Source organism: Phaethon aethereus, assembly GCF_964289735.1.
Source record: "Phaethon aethereus genome assembly, chromosome: 3".
Classification (NCBI taxonomy): Eukaryota; Metazoa; Chordata; class Aves; order Phaethontiformes; family Phaethontidae; genus Phaethon; species Phaethon aethereus.
The window spans coordinates 96,625,754-96,651,243 of NC_138576.1; the positions used below are offsets into that span (position 1 = coordinate 96,625,754).

Sequence of the window (25,490 nt, forward strand, 5' to 3'; positions counted from 1 at the left end):
TTTATTTACGAAGATTAGCACTACAGCAGTGCTGGACTTATTGTTCTTACATGAGGGATGACTGCAGAAGAAATAAGTTCCTATTTTGGCATTCTATTCCTTTATTATCAACTTTAAAGATGAGCTTATTACAAACTCTTTGTAAGACATCCATCAGTAGCAAAACAATCCCCCAACAAAAATGAAAATTAAAGATCATCAACCTGAAGATCTAATAATGAAATAACAACAAAAACCCTAGTAACAGATACCTCTCACTCATTGGAGCAGAAACCTGAAAAAGAGATGGTCTCTATACTATCGTCTGAAGATCAACACCAGGAATTCTATTTCACACCCGAGAGACCTTTATGAAAAATACTTAGCCCCCGGTCTTCTCACTGCTCAGCTTAGAAAGTTGAAGCGCACTCAGCTTGATGGGAAAAGGCAATGATAGAAACAATTTAATTAACTGAAATTCAGTGCAAACGTAATTATGGGGCTAGCTACAAGTAACCATTAACTGCTTCAGTAGAAATATGCAATGTGTATATTTCAGAATTTGATACTCTTAATGCAAGATGGTCAGTTTAAGTTATTTAAATTTGAGAGCGTTTTGTTATATGAGTGAGTTACATCAGAAAAGGTTACATTAATCTGAAATAGAAGTACTTAACCACAAGATACTTGCACTGAAAGTACTAAACCAACATAACCAACCCCCAAGTAAAGTTTAGAAATGCTAAAATTTCTATTTCTATGTATAAACAAATATTAAACCAATAGTATTTTATTTGTTGTAATTAGTAACATTAGCAAGCCACATTCTTCATTATTTTAGCTTATTAAGGCTCTCAAAAATGTTTCCATGAAGAATTTGTGCTAATGAAATCTGGAGCATGGCTAATCTCACATGGCAGGAAAAAATATTTAAAGTCAGTGTCATATGAAGATGTCCCTTCTAACTTCCAGAGATCCAAAATGGCTCCCTTTTATTCCTTTTCTCTTGTATGTTGTTAGGTAAAGGAAGTTATAGACCATTAAACATGTATTATTTAATGTTATTACAGTAGATGAAGCCTAAAAAGGGGATTTTTCATATGTCTCCATTCTTCCTTTTAGGACTGTGAGGTTGTGCCCTAAAAATAGCAGGCCCAACTTACACTAATAAGAGTGAGGGTGTGTTGAAGCCTATTGCCAGAACCCTGCTGTATCAGGAAGAACAGTTTTCCCAACAGAAATTCCGTGAAGGAAGTAGAATACGAAAGTATCAAACAAAAACCCATTTTCTGTGAAACACAGCAGTAAACAAAGAAAGGGGTTGTCTTTGTCAGTGCTTATCAGAAAAAAAGAAAAACAGAAAACAGGATTAAAAAATTCCAGACACACACAAAAAATTTTCTAAGTCAATGCCAAGGGAACAGTATCACGTCATTTATGAGATATATCTAAACCTCATTTTGATAGTGATCTTATACATATTGATATAGTACAAAAAGAAATGTATTATGGTGCTGATCCAGGTAAGTTTGAATCATGATATGAAACTCTGGAAAAAACAAGCTGTGACAAGCACAAGTCTGTTCTTATGATGATGTTGGGAAGAAAACTCACAGGGAAACAGTTATAAACAGCTGGGATAAAAACATGTTGAACTAACAGTGCTCCCTGGTTAGTAACTGTGAATCAGTCCCAAATTCTTGGTCTAGCATTTTCCTCTTTATAGTTTCTTTGCAAATAATGTAAACACATGTTGTACTGCAGCTCACAGACACTTCTACATTATCAAATTTATTTCTTTTCTGTTACTTTCTGCCCTTCAGGAATTCTTTTTCAGTAAAGCCTGCTTACCATTTAGACCACACATAAATCACAAAAGCTTTCTATCCACATTACTTTAGACTCCATGCAATTTTTCTGATAGCCCAAGTCCAGAACAATTAGATAAGCACTGTGCTACTTCAGTTTTACCCGTTCATTAAATAACAGACTTCCATCTTTTAAAAAAAGTAATCCACTTCTGAATCTGAATCAGTCATAGGTTTTATATAAACCAGGATGCAAATTACACAGCTGAAATGCATCAGAAAAGCACTCCTAGCCAACTAAGAGTATGTTTTTAAAGTTTAGAGCTCTCAATAGCATGCAGGATGCATGGTCTCAAAACACAAATTTGGAAGGACTCATTTTGACCTTGCTTTATGTGCCATGATTCATTTCTGGGAGAGCTTGACTTTTAACCCCTGATCACTGACATTGTATATTATGTATCAAAATTAAGTTCGCTTAAAGGACAATTAATTTTGCGTGTCTGCTGTGAACTCTGTGACAAGCAAAAGGGAAATCCAAGTTTATGAAAAACAGGCTGCAAACAAAGAAGCTACTAAAACACTTGAGGTAATAGGAGAGGCTGCTTCAATTAAGGAAGTTTGCTTACCTAGATTTTTGCAATAGATTTCCTATTAGTAACATATTCCATATCAAATTCTTTCTTTATATAACAATTCTGAAAATTAAGTTTAATAATTATGCCTGTTACTTAAAGTAACTCCACATCTCCACATATTTTATGAATCTATTTATCTAAAATGCATGATAGTTGAAGCAGAATTGCCACTATATTTAATAAGAGCTAACCACATAAGTTAGCTTCAAGTGTGCATCAGTATGGGAAGACCATGGAGATTCTGAGCACCACATTTTATCAGTAATGTTATGGAGGACAGGACAAAAATGGGAAGGTATTTCCAGGCATTGTTGCTAATGGCATGACAAAGAAGACAAATCACACAGAACACATCTGAGCTTGCCCTGAGAAGAGCTATAACACATTACTGATGGGTAGTGGACATGACAGCATTTGCCTAACACATAATTGCATATATAGAGGAAAATGCCATATTCTGTATCCAGAAATAACTGCTTAACCTCTACTTTAACAAAAGTGGGTTAACTGCTAGGTAAAATAATAATAATTAGGGTAACTAAATAGTGGAACCTATTACCTAAGCTTTTGTACAATTCTCTCAGTAGGTATTTGTAAGAATAGTTTTATTAACACAGCCCTGGAATAGGCTGCATTGCTTTGGTGCAGTCTTAGAGCAGGGAAGTAAGAGCAATAGTAAGTCCTTGAGTGTCTTCTGTTTCTACAGTCCGCAAGATTTTTGCACTTTTTTTCAGTTTAAATACCTATACAGTGCTCTAACAACTGAAAAAATACCTACTATAGGACAATAAAGACGAAGATCTGCTTTCTGCTATTGATTGCAATGGAATAATAACGTCTAAACATAATACACTTCGTACTGAAGTGTTTACATGTGTATGTACAAGGAAGTTGAGCGATAATAAAGTTGCATATTACAAATTCGCTGTGAGGTTCAGTTTCATCCGCTAAACTGAAAATGCACTCTAAGCCAGTCTGTAAGCAATGGTATTGAATTATACTAGCAACTGTGTTTTAAGAAACAAAATTATGGGTGAAACTAAATTAGTTGCTGCAAGTGACAGAACTATTTTTTTTAATTTATTTTTTTATTAGGAAAGCTGCTGAAACTAAAGGCTAGGTTCTGAGGCACCACTTGCTTCTCAGGAGTAATTCTCAGTGGCATAGTTAGTCAGACAGATGGAAACTGAAACTTCTGTCAGACACTCCTCCAGTTAGTCACTACAAAATAACTATGGAAAAAAAAAAAAAAGAAAAACCCTCAAACAATATTCTTGATGAAGGTAAAGTGAAACAGAAGGAGGTCTCCATGAACTTGATAAAATATGCAAATCCTTATTTTATTGTAGCTTTCCACCCAAATTATGTGTTTTAAAAAAAAAAAAAAAAACAACCAAACAACTTGGGGGGTAACTTTCTAGTATTTTCTGTTTCTTGTTTTCTTAGTAGATTATTCAAAAACAAAGAGCAGTTCAGAAATGAAGAAATGATCAGGCTTTTTTATAGAGCCAGGCAATAGAAAATTGAATGTGAATAAGGAAATGTAATCCACAGATATTTCACTTCCTTTGTTAATATCTGAATTTTTGCACCCATGAAATAGCGAATTATACCAAGTCATCTAAGACATTCACAGAATATTAGATTATGTGAACTATGTAGATACTCTAGAAATCATGCACAAATACAGAATTTTTAATCCAATGACATTATATACATATTGGGACTGATGCTGCAACACGTTAACTTAAGCTCCTTAACAGCCTTAGATAATGAGTTGGAAAGCCTCAGAAATACCATTGGAAATCAGCTGAAAGCAAAGTACTAAAAGCCTAAATTATTCTTGAAAACAAATGGCGTGTCGAAAGAAGGGCAACGAAGCTGGTGAGGGGTCTGAAGCACAAGTCTTATGGGGAGCGGCTGAGGGAACTGGGGTTGTTCAGTCTGGAGAAGAGGAGGCTGAGGGGAGACCTTATTGCTCTCTACAACTACCTGAAAGGGGGTTGTCGTGAGGTGGGTGTCGGTCTCTTCTCCCAAGTAACTAGTGAGAGGATGAGAGGAAATGGCCTCAAGTTGCGCCAGGGGAGGTTTAGACTAGATATTAGGAAAAATTTCTTCACCGAGAGAATGGTCAAGCTTTGGAACAGGCTGCCCAGGGAGGTGGTGGAGTCACCATCTCTGGAAGTATTCAAAAAATGTGTGGATGTGGCGCTTCGGGACATGGTTTAGGGGACATGGTGGTGTTGGGTTAACGGTTGGACTTGATGATCTCAAAGGTCCTTTCCAATCTTAATGATTCTGTGAAATGTTTCAGATTTTCAAAATTTACCACTGCTGTAATTTGAAGACCTTAAAGATGATTTTGGAGCCTTCTATTATATATTAAAGTTTGGAAAACCTCTGGCCATTGAGTCAGTATAATGAAGTGAGTGCTGGGATACCTCCACAAGCAAAGATTTTGACCTTTAAACTTTCAAGTCTCTATTAAGCCTACATAGATAGCAATTCTCTTAAATGGTGAAAATAAAGCTTGTGAATAAGATTTGAATAGTGTTATCAATACAGTAATGTTCCTGAAGAGGAAGTCATGATATCTCACAAAACAAAACAAAAAACATCCCAAACCCAAAGAGCCACAGATATAGTAGGATTACATGGTCCCTTCCAACCCAAAGATTCTATGATAGTGAAATTTTAAGTTCTCATATTTAGACATGTAAAAAGTACAGATGAAAATAGAGAACACAGCAATATGGCCAGTGATTACATGTATGGAGATAAAGTGATTTTCATAAACATTGAATCTTGGCTGGTATTTATTGGCCTAATATGAACATGTTTGCTAGACCAGATGGTCTTCCCTAACTTTCTATTCCTAATTATCTAATATTTTCAGCAGGGACCAAATGCTTATAAAATAACTGATAGAGCTAAAGCACACTCTTCCCTATTGATAATGAGTAGAAACAAATAGATTTTTGAATACCATGTGCATTTTGTTAATACTATAGGCAACAATTAGGATTTATATGCTGCCTCTTTACATAGCCAATGGGCTGATATCCAGAGAGATTACCTACATTCAAGCTGGCATTGAACATATGAATTTTTTTTCAGTTGTATCAAGTCCAGTTACTTGACGGTAAAAATTTTGAAAATAGGGCTTCTGATTTTGTAAAGCAGTCAAACAAACAGTATCATACACACAGATGAATGATTACCATTAAACACTTGCACTGCACAGTACAGAAACATACATCTCCTGTCACAAATATAATGCTCCCCCCCCCCCCGCTTTTTTTTAATTAGACATACAGGCAAAGCCATTTTTGCTACCACCTTATGTGAGGAGTTTCTTCTGAATTATATGGCTACAACGTGGCAAACAGACATAAAGAGTTTCTGCACAGTTGAAAATCATTCATTCTAATGAGGAAATGCACACAGATCTAAAGATCTCAAGCGGAGATTTGGCATGGATGATAAAAACACAAAGACTGGCTTATACAGGGGAAAAAAATGCCTACACTAATACTACACATGCAAATTTTTTGCAGAGAAAAAACATGTCAAGTAGCTTGCCATGTAGGTAGTTTCCTTCTTTAACAGTACTTTATAATAACAAATCAAAAGCACATACATAAAGAAATGCTACTCACTGCCAGCTAATATTTGTGGCCATAACAGGAGTCATATTCTAATCACTAGAGTATACCTGAAAGTAGCAAGAGAAAACTAAGCTTCAGTTTATCATAATTTGAAAAATATAAATATCTCTAAGGAGAAGGTAGCAAGAAGTCGAAGTAAAAAGAAAGAACATAGGACAAGCATAAAAACTACTCAAGGAAGTCAAAAGGATTCACACAGATAAGCACTGAGACATTCCTACATTATAGAAAAGAGAAGTAGTTTTGAAAAAACTCTGTATTATTTAGAAGTAAAATTATTATTAATTAGATCTAAAAGCTCAGAAGAAAGATTTTCAAAAAGTATTTATAGTGCCAAAAGATGCAAGCAGATATTTAGTGGTACTTTCTGAAGCAACTCATCTGACCAAGCATTCAGCGAATTTCAGTGAGATTCAAAAAGCTGCTATGATCAGACACTTTTGAAGATACATATTCAGAAATGGGCTCCAAGATTTTTTCCAAACATCTGAACAATCAAATTCAGCTATGCTATCTTTTCTCCATACACCTCACTAATGAATATACTGTATTTCATTACCTTTCTTGAAACCACGTGACATTAGATGACTGGTATACTGTTGAACATTAGAAAACAGGACATAGCACGTAGTGTCCCTTATTTTCACCCCATGGTAAAACAAACTTCCTAATCTTTGAAAAGAACTTTCTCTCTCAACAGTTTCAATGTAAAAGGTAATCAGTTTAAATAATATAAGAATTTTTTTCTGCTTTCAGTGACCTTGGAACAAAATAGCAAAAGCAAAGTATTTACACTTTAAGCATCCAGCTTAGGTTCCTGCACTAGGAATCTGAGCTTCCTGTGCTGTCACTAAAGATTTTATAACATGTAAGAGAAAAAATGACCTCTAGAGAAATACATTGATTTAATAGCATTCTAAATCAGGCACCTAAGCTAGAATTTAATGTGAAACATTTTAAAACTACTTTATAGTTAAGGTAGCTTCTTCTCTCTTGAATATTGCCTACACAGCTATGTCAGTCTGCTAACTTCTACACGAACCCACTGTCCATAAAAATATGTTGACAAAAGGCAAGGTGATATGCTTCCATTTCTTCCACCTTGCAACTGAAATTTAAGACTGACATCAGCAAATAAGAACATTTTCTCTACTTTGTAAATGAAACCATTTGTTCAACAGCTTAGGTATGAGTAATTGTTAAAGCTCTATACTGTACAACAGTGCAATATTGTTAATACCATGATAGCATACAGATGTCACAATGTTGAAACAGAAAAATGAAAGACAGAAAGAAATAATGAGAAATCCAGGACTTGAGTAAGATGAACAATATATGACTGTTGAAGTAAAAAAAGAAGTGTCTGTAATAACAGATGTATCTGAAAGAAATAAGGTAAAGTTATTAATAAATTAAAGTGCTAAGCCAGTACTTCCGGTCTTGTTCCTAGAGAATTCCAACTGGCAAAGGCTCTGGAAGCGTGGGTGCTCTGGAATACAGGACCTTGATTTGAAATCCTGACTTTCTGGGCACACATTGTGAATAGCTAGGGAGCTCATTTAAAAAAAAAAAAAAAAAATTCCAAATGATTCAAACAAAAAGGACTCTCCCTTTTACTTTTGGCATTCTCATCCCCCAAAAAAATCATTTATCGGACATTTAGTTCTATTCTAAAGCATAATACAGAAGCCTGCGAGAGTACAATTTCCTTCTGTTTCGGATGTATGATGTTATTTTCTATATTTTTCAAAAATAGTCCAAAGTTTTCCTTGTCTTTTCCCCTAAACAAGAAACTAATTCTCCAGCTCAGGGAAATATTTAGAGATCCGCCCTTTACAGCTGAGGAAGTAGATGGTAAGATCCAAAGCAAGCAATGCAGAATTTGGAAGCATTTTATGAACTACATTCTGAACCACTTATGTAGTCTAGTTGAACTTTTTTTATGCTGTGCTTTTTAAATAAACAAAATGAGAGCAGCAGAATTCATGTATGCTTAACATTTATGAGAATAAAATAATAAAATAAAAAAATATGACATCTTAACATAAATGTTTACCATTTAACACAGAATTCTGAAGTATGAATTCCAGACAGCTGTAGCTTTATTCACAGGACTGATAAATTGTGTTGTATTATAATTTAGCATTCACAAGAAAAGTCAAGAGCATTTGTTTTCCATTTTGTTTTAAACTTAGTGAATGACAATGTGCCATTGTAGTAGTTATGAGGAAAGCCTATTTGACAGATGGTTTTTTCCTTCCATTAAATGAACAGCAATAAAAAAAAAAAAAAATCCCTGAAGACACTTCTTTGATTTAAGTGAGAAAAAAAACAATGAAGAATCAACTACAGCTTATTCATAAACTAACTTCAAAAACATCTAGCAATTTTAACTGCATTGAGTAGCCCACTGATTTAATTTGGAATGCCCTGATGCCCTGAAAGTAAACAAGTGGAATGAAGCTCATTATTGTAAGAAATGTTTGGGATTTCTTGATTTCATAAGTCAAGAAACATTCGCAACATCATTTTAACATACCATTAATACTTATTTCCAGGGAAATCACTAACACTTATTTCCTGCAACATATGTAGAGACTAAAAAACCTATGCATTACCATAACCATTTTATTAGACTAAAAAAGTATTATTGGATCTACACTGGATCCAGTTTCATTTTGGCATCCATCTTCTACTGAAAAGTGCCTGAGATAAAGACTTCTGAAGAGACAACAAAATAAATACGTACTTAGTACATGGAGTTTTTCATTGCCATGTTTTGTACCTTTGATCATTTGGGTTCAGAATCAAAGAATTAAAAAAAAAATTGGCACCTAATGCTTTCAGCAGATCAATTTTTCTCTGACCTCCCTTCAAATATGTATGATGTATCAGAATAAGAAGAATTAAAACACATCAATTTTTTATGAGACTATATTTAGTAACACTTCTTACTAGTTAATTACCTTATTTGTAATAAAATGAATCACAGTAAGGCTTTTGTTAAAGAATTTTGAAAAGAACTATGTAAACTTGGATTATTTATATATAATATACACACACATACATATACATGTTGAGATTCAGTTTATTTAAGTTTTAACAGAAGATATCCTAACTAAGCAGAAATGTCTAAATACTATTTGAAAACCGTAATGACCCTAATTATAATTTCCTCTCTGGCATATTAAAAAAGGATCAAAAAAACCCCCATTATTCTGTCTGGAATCCCCTACAGTACTACTTGCCTAAGAACCATTCTTGGGTGATGACTCCAAATTAAGTGTAACACAGCATGCTGCGTTATCACCTATACTATGTTGCTTTTCCTCTTCTGTCTGTCATAACAATCTGATCCATATGTCTCCTCATAGGTAATATTATTTAGGTTTTATTATAGATGCAAAACTAGATGAAAACCACAACACAGACATTTTCCAGTAATTCATGATTTTATCAGCCCTCATCCAGGTCAATAATTCTGTTTGGACTACTCACTTGTATGTTTATTCTTTAATGTGAACAAACTCTCCAGATAATGAGTACTCCAAACTCAGAAGGCCAGTCTCAATAAACAGCATTGTCATAAAGATCTGCTGTGTTATGCATTGAAAGACTCTAACTGGAGACAGAACACTTAGATACTATCTGTTGATTTTCATAAATGCTTAGCACATTTATGGACAGGAGGCTCAGACAGATGTAAACCAGCATGGTAACAAATATTATCGCCATACAAAAGCACGCACAAAAATGTATACGTGTTCAAAGCCACAGAAAGATATTTTCATTGAAGTAGTGGCTTTTTATACTACCATTTCAGTACATTTTCATTTGGGTGTTTAGTCCACATCAGTCGTTTACCTGTAAACACTCTGCTTGCAAGAACACATACAAATGCAAAACTCATAAAACCTGACGTTTGGTATTTTGCCTCACTTGACCTGTTTAAAAAAGACTGACTTATCTTATTCCATTCAACTACAGCATCTAGCATTAATAAGCCAGTCGTACTCATGTATATGAGTTATTCTCTAGCAGTATAGTCTGCTCTCTGCTTGAAACTACGCTACCCATAAAAAACCTCTGTATATCCAATTCTTTCTTCTATTTTCTGTCTATGTTAAAAATACTTATCTTTGAACAAGGCCATTATATGGCATTTATGATTGATGAAGTTAATTGTTTGAGGTCCTTCTTGTTTATTATTGATCCTCAGGAAAACTACTGTATCTCAGTTAGCAGTACTTAATTTTTTTTCTACACTTTAATTGCAGAGCATTTGTTCCAAGAAAGAACTTACTTCTGAAACAATGAACACATGTGCCACATGAGCCTGAGTAAACATAAACAAATGGTAAACATAAAAACCTTAAAATTTTGTTTTGTTCTAATATATCTGAGGTCCTTGAAAGTTATTTTTCTTTCTCTGTCTTATTACAGGTAGAAACTGATTAAAGTCTCCTCCCTGCTTCTTTCTGGAGGAATGGGATGCAAAATCCCTTGCTCTGATCAAGGAAGAAACCTTTTCTGACAATGTAATGCACTATATATTGTGCTATATAGATAAAAAGGAAAAACATAAAACTGACACCTGACACACTTTTTAGTCACACACTTCTGGAACAAGGTCTCCCAGATGTACGTTATAGTGTACCATCTGCATACAGTTGCACTCCTTTTCCTTTGCATCAACTGCAAACCCATTCCCATTTATAAGACTGCCATTTTCATGGCAAAAAATCAAGTAAGAAATCTTAGGAAGTAAGATTCATGAGTGTGGTCTAAAAAACCCACAGGATTTCCAAAACCCCAGTTTCCCTATACTGACTAAACAGCAAACAAGACAACAATGGAAAATTCATGTGATAGATTTTTACAATAATGTTAGGAAAGTACATTTTTAAATGAATTTATAGATTATTTAAGTATATCTGAATAAAGTCACTGGGAGTCATTCATCTTCTGAAGGACTAGTTTCAGCCAGGGTAGAGTTAATTTCCTTCATAGAAGCTAGCGTGAGACTATGTTTTGGATTTGGGATGAGAAACTGTTGATAAGGTGCTGATGTTTTGAGTTGTTGTTAAGTAGTCAAGGACAGTCCAGCTTCTCGTGCTGGCCTGCAGCGAGCAGGCTGGGGGTGCATGAGGAGCTGGGAGGGGACACAGCCGGGACAGCTGACCCAGGCTGGCCAAAGAGATATTCCATACCATATAACGTCATGCTCGGTATATAAAGCTGGGACGAAGAAGAAGGAAGGGGTGGAGGGACGTTCGGAGTTATGGCATCTGTCTTCCCAAGAAACCATTACGCATGACGGAGCCCCGCTTCCCTGGAGATGGCTGAATACCTGCCTGCCCATGGGGAGTAGCGAACAAATTCCTTGTTTTGCTTTGCTTGCGTGCACGGCTTTTGCTTTACTTATTAGACTGTCTTTATCTCAAACCATGAGTTTCCTCACTTTTACTCTTCCGATTCTCTCCCCCGTCCCACCATGGGGGAGTGAGCGAGCAGCTGCGTGGGGCTTAGTTGCTGGCTGGGGCTAAACCACAACAGTAGTAAGGGCATTTAATTCTGCATGGAAAGAGAGCTACTTCTCTGTTCTTGTTGTTTCTCTAATTTTCTTTCTATGACTTGATTTTGTCACATCCAGTGCTACCCCATAAATATTCTTGGTGCATTTGACTCCCATACTTTTGAGCAGAATGATAAATAAATATTAACCCAGTAGGAACTGAGGGGACATTTCTGGTTAGAAGATTATACTGGTAACTGCCTATGTTGAAAATGACTCATATTAACAGTGTAGAAGAAATACATACATAATGCTATCTAGCTCCTCATCCTTGATACAGATGTCATTTAGTTTCTAAATTGAAACAAAGCAAACCAAAACCAAGAATTAATAATGACAACAATCTACATGAGAAACTCAAGGCTCAAGGTAGCAGTTTATCCTCATGCCTCCAGAGTCTCCTAGATGTTAGGGGAGATTTTTTCTTCTGGACCAGTTTCAAGAGAAATTAAAAGAAGACTAAAAATTCTCACAGATTCAACTTAGTTACCACCAATATACTAACCAAACAAAATCTCTAGGCAGTTACTACTTTCTTTATACATATGAAGCACAGAGATTAAATAGGTCTATTCTACAGAATCAATTCATTTTTCAAAACTGGGAACTGAATTTAGTTATTGCAAACATTTACACTTAACTAAGTATTTCTACATTATATGTAGAAAGTTCTTCCATGCTGTACTGATCTGTTACAAAAAGCTGTAAGATGTTACAGCACTTAAGTGAATTAATCATGCATTTTCAATAGCATGCTCAGTCAAAGATTTGAATATTTGGCTTTTAAGACATTGATTAATTGTGGATCAGAAATGCAAGATATCTCTTGGACTATGTTAAACTAACACTGCAGCAGGATACTTCTCAGAACAAAGAATATTTCTTGAATTCTACTCAGATTGCATATCCAGTTTTGAGAGAGACTCCTTTTTTATTCTGCATTATTATACAACACTTCTTTTTGTCTGGCATCTGACAGGCATTCCCATCTTTTGAGTTTATTTTACTTCACTTCCTCAAAGCTGAGGCTGCAAAAACACAGTCAGCAGCCTCATAGGGCTTTTCATGGAAAACTGCCATTCTAACCTGGCACCTAAATTCATTTTATTATTCACTCAGAAAAGTTTAAAACTCTGAGATGAATTTAAATATTTATGCCAACAAAGAAACTGATGAAAAGTATCACCACAAAAGAAGAAAATGAAAACAATGTAAGCCATTACTGAAGTAGCTCTTCTTGGGAAAGCTCTGACGTTCTTTGCTTGCCAGTCACCAGTGCCAGCTCATCCTTCAACTCCTGGATCTCCTTTTTCAGCTGGACAATCATCTACAAACAGCAAGGAATACACCAAGCATCACCTACAAATTAATAGCTAGTTTATGATTTTTGCATTAGAAGGCTGGGTTTAGCGAAATACTATACTTTGGTTTTCTCTTTTTTTAAACAGCATCTCTTTTTTAAAAAAAATTCAAATGCCTTAAATACACTAAGCGCTTTTTTTCCTTTTCCATTTATAAAAACAAGAAAAGTCTTCCAAACTCAGTAAATTCTATCTGTTAGAAGACATGGCTGTACAGAAGGAGTTCAAAAGACTACTTGCAAAAGAAAAATAATTTGCCATAGGAATAAAAAGAGCTTTCTGACTCATTAGTTTTGCCTGCTAGTAATGAAAACATATTTAAAATAGAACTCATGTCTTCGTTAGAGAAAGGACAACTACACACCAAAAATGATTTTTTTTTTTAACCTTCCCTTTTGAAACAGAAATTCCAAAACAATACCTTAGCATTTTTATCTTAACTTTCCTTCTTTTTCATGTAACATTCCACTCTTATTAGAATTATAGCATACTATAATTGTAGGATGCATCAGTTGCTAACAACGAACAAGTAGTATAAATCAACATAATGAAATTAAATTGCGATAATGAATAGGTCCTCTCTCAGCCTAGAAGGCCAACCGTGTCCTAGCCTGCATCAAAAAGAAATATGGCCTGCAGGTCGAGGGAGGGGATTCTGTCCCCCTACTCCACTCTGATGAGAGCCCACCTGGAGTCCTGCATCCAGCTCTGTAATCCTCAGCACAGGAAAGACATGGACCTGTTGGAGCAGGTCCAGAGGAGAGCCACAAAATGATCAGAGGGGTGGAACACCTATCCTGTGAGGAAAGGCTGAAAGAGTTGGCGTTGTTCAGCCTGGAGAAGAGAAGGTTTTGGGAAGACCTTATTGCAGCCTTTCAGTACTTCAAGGCGGCCTATAAGAAAGATTGTGACAGACTTTTTAGCTGGGCCTTTTGCAATTGGACAAGGGGTAATGGTTTTAAACTAAAAGAGGGGATATTTAGACCAGATATAAGGACGAATTTTTCACAATGAGGGTGGTGAAAACCTGGAACAGGTTGCCCAGAGAGGTGGCAGATGCCCCATTGCTGGAGACACTGAAGGTCAGGTTGGATGGGGCTCTGAGCAACCTGATCTAGTTGAAGAAGCCCCTGCTGACTGCAGAGGGGTTGTACTAGATGACCTTTAAAGGTCCCTTGCAACCCAAACTATTCTATGATACTATAATAGTAATGATTGAGAAAGTGACTTGGAGGACTGTACTAGATTTTTAAATTCTAATAGCACATTATTGGAGCCTGCACTTTGGGGAAAAAAAGTCTGTACAAAACCGTATTTTTTAAATCATTAGCCTCCCAAGGCCGAAGTCTACAAAGCAGGGACAATGCTAAATGCCTAATGCTAAAATATGAATGAGCAAGTTCTTGAATACTTTATGAATGAGCATTTTAAATGAAGCACCACCTTATAAAAGCTTAAATGCAAGAGGAATCCAATGATATTTTTAGATGGATATGAATCCACTGAGTCCATGTGCAAAATAAGTTTCCAAGAAAAGAATGTTTTCAAGGAAAAGTGAATCATTCTTGATTGCACACACTTTCTAGAAATAAGATTATTGAAACTGATGACACGTTTTCACTAGATGTTAAAAATCCTTCAAACATTTGTATTTCTTTTAATGTTTAAATCTAACCATGACTTCCTAAACTTTGAATGAGTATTTTTACTTTAAAAATCAAAATATTCTAAACATACATATGATTATTTCTTTTAACTCTAAACTACCTGGTAAAACTTTTGTTACTATAAAGTATGAAAGTCTAACTTACAATATTTTATTTAAGAATCTATTAAGGTGATGAACTGTTAAATACAGATGTTGCAAGAGTGCTTCAAAAATAGTGCAGGCCAAACTTTTTAATAAATTTAGGTTGCCTCACTCTGGTGCCACACTCTGATGTAGTCTGTGCCAATTACTGAGTCAATGAAATTAAATTTGAGGCTGGAGTATAAAATGGCAGAAAGCTGAACTGATAGTACTATCCCTTTTCAATGTTCAGATTTGTTAGTATGATTTACCTCAATCTGACAACAAAAGAAATACTATTTTCAGGATATGGATGAAAGATTGATTTTTCAAGTATTATTAAGACAATCAAAAATCTACAGAAGCGTAATATTTTCACTTATATTTCTAAATGAATGCCAGAGGAGATTAGATTTAATTCAGGCTCAACATTCTGGTTTTTGGTTTAAACCAAATCCTTTGGTCATGAATGAGAGAGGTTCAAAGCTGACTGGCTTAAAAAAGTACAACAGGTTCATCTGTTCAGTAAGTCCATCTTCTTAGTAAGATATGCATTCAGGAAGTCTCCATTATGAAGAACGAAGTTTACACAGCAGTCAGACTTAACTCAGCTCTATCAAGAGGTATTATGCACTCTCTTTATAAAGCATGCATTAAACCTACACATGATAAATACTGCAAATAAATAGTATTTGATTTTATGAAAAAAACTGTTACTGAATAATTAGGTTGCACCCTGGGAATGTACTTTAGGTAGTTAAGATGGGCAACAAATTCCACAATGAATGCAGAGCCATATAAAAGTCTAGGTACCTGTGTTTCCCTGCCTTTTTCACAAGAGGGGATGGTTTTCTAACTCTCACGAGTCCACTTTTGCTTTACTTGCTAAATGATCCTGCAGAGCGAGACATACCAAACTCATGGAGTATAGCTCCACAGGATGTAGTAAATGTTCAGAAGTCTGCATGTGTTCCACGTCAGTCAAAGGCTTCTGTGGCCATGGAAGAGATGTTTTGCATGATTTGCTACTATAAAGCCTACATAGGAAAGGAAAAAAAGGACAGACAGAAATGAAGAAGTTGTTCAGTGCCTACTGGGTTTATTTTTTGGCTGCCTTTTTTTTTTTTTTGTAATGCTCTTACTATTAGAAAATGTTTGGAAAGAAAAAGAAATAAAATAAGAAGAAAAGAGAAACATCAGAAAATCTGACAAGAATCTACTATTCTCTTTGAACTTCAAGGACAAGAGAAAATAAAAGCACAATCATTAGCAGTAACCAAGATATGTTAATTACCATCAAGTAACAATCAATGAAATAACCAACCATCTAATCCCCCAATTTTTAGACAACAATTGCTTTTTACATTATATAAAGTAGCATTCTGCAGTCTAGCGCTCAAGGGGAAAGCATTTCCTAGCCAGTTTTCAGGTGGTCATATGAGAACAAAATACGTAACACTTGTCATTACAAATTATTCATGAGAAATTTAGAAATACAGTAATAATTTTACCCATTAAAGAGAATGATGATGTGATTAGTATATCATAAAAACATACAGGCCCACTGAAATTAGAATATGTCATTCAGATTTTGTATTCTTTAGAGGTGAAAAGCTCAGTTCAAATTTATAATTATGTTGTTAAAAACTATGTTTTAAATATTGTCTGTTTATATATAAACAGAATACTATAATAGCTTAACCTGAACTTATTTTTCATCTGATGTCTCTGTCACAGAGACAGAGGGCATGCTGAAATGCATCCATAGTTCGTTCTTTGTTATATCCATATATGCACCTTTGGCATGACCAGTGTGACCTCAGTCAAACATTTCCCATATCAGAAAACATCATTGATATAGAGCATGCAACCCACCTGATCCAGCAGCTATCGCTATCTGCAATACTATGTTGAATTAATCAATCCTTAAGAGTTGTACTTAATATTTACAAAGGAAATAAATTTTCCAGGTAATGCAGAAAATTACATTAAATAAACTAACAAAGGGCTCTTAATATAGTAGAACTTATAATTGCAGAGCACGCCTTCAAACAAATCTGGTATGTAACAAGCTAGAGGCGTATAAAAATCTTTCAAAGACTAACCAAATACTAAAGAGAAAAAATAAAGTACATTTTTGTTACGCACATTAAAATAACGAACTTGTTTTCTTTACATGGCAATGCTTTGTGCTTTACCAATGTGGATTATTACCTCTATCCTTCTCTGCACTTCCTAAATCCCCAACCCATTCTGCAGAGCTCCTCTGCTGCTCTTTGGGATGTGAACATCAGCCTAATTCTTTAGTGTGAAAATCCTATTTCTACATCTCATTTACTTGTCTTCCTTTTTTCCTTGTAGTAACTTTACAGAGTTCTTTCTTCCCAGATTAAATGCTACTTGGACCAGTCTCAAGGAAGGACTGTATCTGTATGTTTCTTAGCTTTTTAATACATTCAGTTATCTGTGACTATGATTTAGAAACTAACACCCTAAAAGAAGCAACACAAAGATGATAATGAAAGTGACCATTGCTCCTCAGATGCCTTAAGAGCTTAGAAAGCCTTTAGAAATTTTATAAAGGTCCACTTAATTATAATTACATCCAAAAGAAAGAAATAAAGATAGTAGTTATTTTATAGAAAAAATTGGAACTTGCATCTAAAAACAATTTAATGGGATGATTCAGTATAAAATCCTCAACACCCATTTGACTGCTATTGATTAGTAACATGTAAACCAAGCAATCTCCTTCCCTCTGCCCCTAGACAACTCTCACCAATCTGGGATCAATTTCTTCATTAAGAACTGCTTCATTCTTAATAAGAGCAACTCGCTGTGCAAATCTGCAGGTTGATATAGATTCCTGCAAGAAAAAAAAGCAGAAAGAGAGAAAAAAGAAAAATTTCAGTTAGGTTTGCATCAGGTAAGTAGAACAGACTGCTAATGAAGTCATCAAATTAAGTTTCTATTTTTTACAGAAATAATCTATCATTTCATATTCCAAAATAACAATATTCAAGGGAAATTAGATTAGTATATTAATGACAGTGACATATAAAATTGTCAACTCATAGTACATGTTTTATTGACCCAGTCAATCCCCTGATCAACGCTGTTTCAAATGAGTCCCCAGCTGGCACTGAAGGATAAGAAAGCCATACTACTCAGAAGGTAAAAAAAACTTTCGAATGATGAGAAAAAGAGAAAATTAACAAAAACCAATTTTTTGGTGAAAACTGGACTAGAGAAGTGTGTGTGAAAGAAGCTGGGAAACGAGATGAAGGGAAGAAGAATGGAAGTCCAGGGAGAAACAAGCTGGGAGTCTTGGTGCTAGGAGGCATACAGGAGAACTATGATACCAGACAGAAAACTGTCAGATGACCTAAGATGAGGGTGCAGGAGGAAAGGAAAGCAGGAAAAAAAAAAAAAAAAAAAGATATAAGACTGAGTAGTTAATGGAGGAGACTGTGACAACCACCGTGTGCTCCCATCTAGGGCACAGAATGAAATTGAGGACATGCCATACCCTGCTGGAGGACTTATCTACCTAATGAATAAAAAGCCAGCAATTGTTCTCCGTTAGCTCAAAGAATAAAACATCATGTAGTAGTCTAAGAAGTTCCAATGACGCTTGATAAAGAGTATCACAAAATTTTATTAGACATGCCAGTCTGTATGTAAAATGTAAGAATTTACACATAACCGCTACATTAAGAGAACTTTATTACTGTTACAGACTCCTATTTCAGAATCAAAGTAATTCTGCAGTTTTCAGTCCTCCACCAGATGAAAATACCAATTTAAATATAGGATCATATACTCCTTTTTCCACAGGACTTCTGTCTCTTTCAGTGCTTGGAGGGGTGATATCTGAATTAGGGTTACATGATGAAAGATACTAGTGTTTATTGTCGAAGACATAATATATACACACAGAATCAAAGAAAAGTTTTCAAGGAAAGGAAAGGAAGGCCTTACGATTAAGTAAATGGCACACAGTCTTAGCTGGACTCTATTTTTGCCTCTCCTGTAGAGTTCCTGTGCTAGGATGATGAGCTAATGTGATTTTAATTAAGTTCTATACACATATTAAATACAATTATATTTACAGTACACATACACATATTTCGACCAGACCTTTTTGCCCTCTTCAGCGTGAAGCATGCTAAATTAATGAGTAGCTAATCAATTCAGTCTTCAACATTCAATATGTAAGCTTACAAGCTATTTATTCTGCCATCAAAATGGTAATCAAAGCTGACAGCTACTAATCTAATAATTTTTTCTGCAATGCTTATCATTACAGTACCTGAGGACTTAACAAAAATTAATCAACTAACCCTCTAGGTATTGCTTTGCTGCAAGTGTGTGGAATGGCACTTAACACTTAACAGAAAGGAAACTGAAGTCAAAGGTACCAAAAAAATGGTATTCGATTATTATCATTATTTCATTGTCTGTTCAAAACAGCTTCTATTCAACTTCAGTTACAGCTATGATACAACTCAGAATCAACATCTTTTAAGCACTCCATGAAACTAGCAGAAAAATGTGATGTAGGTGATGTGAAAAGTTGTATACAAACTCTTTGTTAGAAGTAGATATATTATCTAGTTCTCTGGGATAATATTTTATTTGTCCTCTTCATGAGAGTGCCGTTTCTTACTTCAAATTCTCTGCTTCATTGCTTTTCTTGCAAGAGACAAAGTTAGGTCCTTAAGAAAGTTGCTTTTATTACACAACTTCAATTCATACTGGGGGGGCAATTCTGTCTTGCGCTTCCTTTGTGAATGAAATGTATATCCAACAGAAAAGCCAAACAAATAACCAAACCAAACATAACTATGCATAATGACTCACAGAACTCCAAATTAAAATTACGTTGCTATCCTCATTCTGACATTTTCTAGTGTTTAGTAATTGACTTAACATCTGTCCTAATATTATTCGCACATACTGGCTTTTGGGGAGCAGGGTAGGGATTGTTTTATTTATTTTTGGGAGGACTGAAGAAGAAGGTCTGTTGTGTAGATGGTATATGTTAAAGTAAGAAAATGAAAATAGTCAGTAGCCTAATCCAGATAATTGCTTGGCCTAAATATTCCCAAAATAGAAACCTAGATCACAATGTGAGATACATACACCTGATAAATTGATTAATGGAAGGGTGCCCATCCCACACAGCCTAAAAAAATAAATAAATTCATAAACAAACACCCAGTTGCATTTGTAACCAGAAATAATGATTGAATAATTACATGTTTGCAAGTCTGAATAAGCTGTTTTCATTTAACAGCAAAGTCAATTTTATAAAGAAAAATAAATGTCTTCAACTACATGAAGTACGGTTTTAATATAATGCTTTTCACTATATTTCAGAAAATAGTCTTCGGCTTAATAGTTTTTTCTTGTTTATTCGCATCAGAAGGCTTTGATGCTATGGAAATCAGGAAATAAATAGATTATAAATGGCTTTGAGCAGGGTTCTATGTATTCACATCAGAAGATATTTTAGAATAGAATGGAATGGAATGAACTATTTCAGTTGGAAGGGACCTAAAACAATCATCTAGTTCAACTGACTGACCATTTCAGGGCTGACCAAGTTAAAGCATGTTGTTAAGGGCATTGTCCAAATGCCTCTTAAACACTGACAGGCTTAGGGCTTTGACCACCTCTCTAGGAAGCCTGTTTGTGTTTGACTACCCTTTTGGTAATGAAATGCTTCCTAATGTCCAGTCTAAACCTCCCCTGATGCAGCTTCAAACTATTCCCATACATCCTGTCACTGGATACCAGGGAGAAGAGATCTGCACCTCCCTCTCTACTCCCCCTTCTCAGGAAGCTGTAGGAAACAATGAGGTCGCCCCTCAGCCTCCTTTTCTCCAATCTAGACAAACCCAAGGTCCTTAGCCATTCCTCATAGGATATTCCTTCAGCCCTTTCACCAGCTTTGTTGCACTACTGTAGAAGCATTCAAGGATCTGAACATCGTTCATAATTGTGGGGCCCAAAACTGCACACAGTACTCAAAGTGAGGCCACCCCAATGCTGAACACAATGGGATAATCATCTCTTTTGACCAGCTGGTTATGCTGTGTTTGATGCACCCCATGATATGGTTTGCCCTCTTGGCTGCCAGGGCACACTGCTGACTCATACTGAGCCTGCTGTTGACTGGCACACCCAGATCCCTTTCTGCAGGGCTGCTCTCCAGCCACTCCTCTCCCAATTTATACATGTGCTCAGCATTACTCCATCCTAGGTGCAGAATCCAGCATTTTGACTTGTTAAATTTCATCCCATTAATCATATCCCAATGCTCCAATCCATCTAGATCCCTCTGCCAGGTCCCTTGTAGCCCCATTCATCACAGCTCTTTTGGTAAACAAAGAGAAGTAAACATCACTACATATAATTCCAATGCAGGAAATTGGTGAAAGGAGATAAAAGTATTCAAAAATCCCAAAATCCCAAACCACCCCACCCAATCCTTCCCCCTGCCAGTGAACTCTCCAGTTGTCTACCACACTCAATGAAATCTCAACTCCAAAGAAGCCTACAAAAGTTCTGCCAAGGCTTTCAGTGTGATCCATAATCTACTTATAGATGTTACCAAAATGACCTGTGGAAAATTCCTTTTTAATGCATTTTCATAACTCAAAGATTTATTCATCAGAAAAACAGTACATTAAAAAAAAAAAACACCAAAAAAACAGTTCAGTACTAGGTGTAAGTCATTTCCCAACTGCTCCTTGGCTTGAGATTACTTAGAGAAAAAACACATTTCCTGAAGGATTTGTCTACATCTTACTGCCACTGATAAAATTATCTCCTGGAAATAAAATGTTTTTTGTAAGGATGAGAATGAAAGCATACACACTTGAATTGCAAACTGCAGTAAAAGTCAAAAGAGCAGGATCTTCAGAGAAGTGCAAACATTTTTGTTGAAAATAGATAGAAATCACATACATCTATGTTTCTTTTGTCTATAGAGAGCGTTGCTATCATGGTAGTCATGCAGTTTCCTCCTAGGCTGTCTCTTAGCACTGAGGTCATCATAGAGTTTCGGTAAGGAATGTGGGATCGGTTTTTTTCTGCAAGGGCAATTATTACCTGAAACAATAGTAAAAATGGAAGAGACTTTTAATCATTAATAGACATGTAAATTTGACATATAGAGAGAACAAAACCAACCTGCTCAGGAATCTAAACTTCTGATACAAAACTACACTTATGCAACCTGTTCGCTGCAAACCCACTGATTTTATTGAAATAATTTCAACTTAAATTTCAGCATGTTTATATGTCTTTGTAGGCTGTGGACTTGAAAGAGCAAGTAAATTTAATTTTATCATACCCTAGCTTTACAGCCTCTCAGCAACATGGAAACTGAACACGATAAACTAAAAACCACAGACTTTCCTAAGACACAGGAACTTACTGAAAAATTTCCTTGTATTTTTTCTATCATAAAAATAAAGTATGGATAGTATTCAAGTAAAAATTTCCTTAATACTTGCTAAAGCATGCTTTTAAAATTACACATTCCTAAAGCATGTGTTTCTTAGTGGGGTGAATAAATCTATTTCTGAGAAAATGTCCTGAAAAGCAAAACACAAATAAAAGGGTGTATGATTACAATGTACTGCTGGAAAGAAATAATTCAGTTTAGAATATATATGCCTTGGCCAAAAAGGAAATGGTACACCTACTATTCTCAGTTTCCCTTCTCAGCTGTTTACATTATGAGACCTAATTATTATTAAAGAAAAAGCTAGATTATCCCATGACCTGTTGTGATAGAAAAGGTGTGAACTGTTATCTGTCCAAGCAGTGTACTGAAAAACTGTAGCTATATGAGTTGTGCAAGCTCTCCTAAAGTGATTAGGAGCTGTTTTTCCTTTAATAAATGTTACACACCAGCATATATTTTGCTTATGCTGCATTTCAAAAAATTGTTATTTTAGGAAATTTAGTAGCAAATTTTTGTTGGCACTAGTTTCTCTTAACACTCTTCAGAAAGTTAAAATCTCTTATTACTATAAATCTTACACTGGCAGCCCTGAGAGGGATGAATGCATAATATGAAAATTACTGTCTTGTAAAGGAATCTGGAAACCCATGCCTGGATCAAGGTTTCCAAATCTCATATATTACAACTTTGTTAGATGGAAATATGTTATATCTTTGTTAGCTTATAATATCACATAGAAACCTTATAGCAGTCTAGCATATACATTAATAGATAAGATGGGAAAAGAGCCAGAGGGAAGATATGTTATTTCCATTGAAAATGGGAACTGTGTTACAGAGAAGTTCACTTTTTCAGCAGTCCATGCAAGAAGTCTGTAGCCCAGAAAGGATCTGAATCCAGGAAGGATTTGAACTGGCACTGAAAAGCTATGTGACCAGTGCTCATGATGCAGAAGCCACTGTACTGTCCTGTGACAGAGTCATGTAACACAGAAGATGATGGTTTTAAGTCCGCTTAGTAAAACTTCACCTAAAATCATTAAATCAATCCTTACAATAGAGTCAAGGAATCTGGAATAGAAAGACGAGAAATCTGAAGGACAGGGAAATTATATACATTCACAAAGTGACAGAGACCACCTGTACAGGATCTGAACCTGGATCTTCTAACAGCCAATCAAATGTGATAATCAACTCATTTTCACATGGTCAAAAAAAAGGTGTTATTATCCTTTTGACATAAAAAATGGTTTGGGGTTTATTTTTTTATTAAATACTGGTAGATCTAAGCTTAAAAGGCCTTAATATTACTGAACCAGGACTGTAATATGCTGATTTAAATCAACATAATTTAAGGCAGAATGTTTCATTCTGAGTGGGTCAAAAACTATTTTAATTTTTTAAATGTGGCAGTTGTCAGAAATATTATCATTTTTTGTAAAATCGCATCCTATATGAAACAACATATCCTAGAGCAGGCACAGCCACTCACAAATAACTTCACTGAAACATCTGGAAATATTGCTAAGCATAAAGGAAGGCCTGAGACTCGCAAGTGGCTATGATTTTAACTGAAATGTGCCCAAGCATCCCTGTTCCTGTCCACATCCTTTGTGCAAACAGTGATTTCATATAGGGAATAGATTTGCACCAGTACCTCAGGCCAACAGGCAGCCAGGACACCTTCTCAGAGCACCCTCAGGAGATGAGGATTTTGGGGAGCATCACTTACAAGTATGGAGCTATCAGCTAGACCTGTATCTTGCAGTTTAGTGTATCATGTGCTCTGAAGCCATATGCCTGCTCCAGAGGTCTCCATTCTTCTCCTGTCCATCTGCAGTCACAAGACCTCTGACATTGCCTTTGATGCATATGCAGAATCCTTCCAGATTCCTGCCCACACCTCCCCAATCTTCAGATTTCTGTCAATTGTCTCTCCCATCCAACCTCCCATTTCTAGTAGAGTTTATCAGCTTAAGCTCTGTTCCTTACAGCAAAAAATCCAGACTCTACTGATGGCGTCTTTTAGTTAATTACAAGCATTCTTACTTTTTGGACAACATACATATGTCTCCAGTATATACTACAGGTCTTGCTGAAAATAATTCACCCAAGAAAATCATGATTTGCTAGTCAGAAACAAATGCATGTATTTTTTTTTTTTTTAGGAAACAACAAAACCAGAAAATTACCTTTTATAGGATGTGAATAAATCTAGCACTGATGGCTGGCAGTGATTTCAAATTTTATTAGCAAAAACTTCGATAGGTGTGGGTAGCAGTCATTCACTAACCAATATAAACTTTTGGCATTCCCTAAATGGAGCATGTGTTAAATGACAGTTAACAGGCATATTCATCAAAGGAGTGGGAACACTGCATTCTATTATTTTGGGGAAATACATATAGTTCTAATTCCACTACAGTGTCAAATCACGTCGCTGTATCACTGTTAATTTGTAACTCTAAATTTGGTCCAGGATACCCTAATGTGTACCAGAATGGAATATCTACATACAAGCAAAAAAAATGCAGTTGTAATTCCAGAACATGTTACTACATCTTACAGACAACAAAAGCTACCCAGATATGGTAGTAGGGACTTTTAAGAGCACCTATGCATCAAATTGCTGTGGACACTAAAAGTGAATTGTCCCTACTGCCACTGTAGATCAGCTGCATGACACGATCTCATCTTCATTTTGCTCTAGACATATAGGCCACTTGGAGAAAAAGTGCAGTTTATTTATTTGAAGATTTTTTAACACGTGGATATTTAATGAGTAGACCAAGCATGATAACAAAGAACTGCATTCCCATTGTCATCTCGTCACAAATCATTTTACATGACTATTTTATTAAGAAAGGCGTTTAGAAATGGCATAACTCAACACTAAAACACCAGTAGATAACTAAATAATTGAGCATGTAAATAGGCTGATTTTGAGGAATCCTTGTACTTTAATATTAATCACTGCAAGGTCAGGATTGAATGGTCCAATTCCCACTGAACAAAAAAAGATATTTTTTACTTTCTTCAGTGGTCTTTTATTCAGTATTATAAAGCATTTTTATTAGTGATACATAATCCAGACAGAACCCAGTGTACCTATCTCCAACTGTATTTACTCTAAAATAGAAGTTAAAAGTTCCATGACAGAGCATTAATATTTTATGCTTCCACAGCACTTCAA

The 25,490-nt window shown here is 35.5% G+C and overlaps 1 protein-coding gene across 1 annotated transcript in view; it reads right to left on the bottom strand.

Moving 5' to 3' along the window:
- KIF6 (kinesin family member 6) overlaps nt 1-25,490 on the bottom strand; it is a gene marked incomplete at both ends in the record, with an annotated part of 170,230 nt that overhangs the window by 98,749 nt on the left and 45,991 nt on the right. Inside the window, 3 exons of the mRNA XM_081998055.1 lie at nt 12,892-12,995; nt 17,598-17,684; nt 21,794-21,937. Coding sequence (XP_081854181.1) covers nt 12,892-12,995; nt 17,598-17,684; nt 21,794-21,937 — 335 coding nt within the window. The remainder of the gene's footprint in view (nt 1-12,891; nt 12,996-17,597; nt 17,685-21,793; nt 21,938-25,490) is intronic.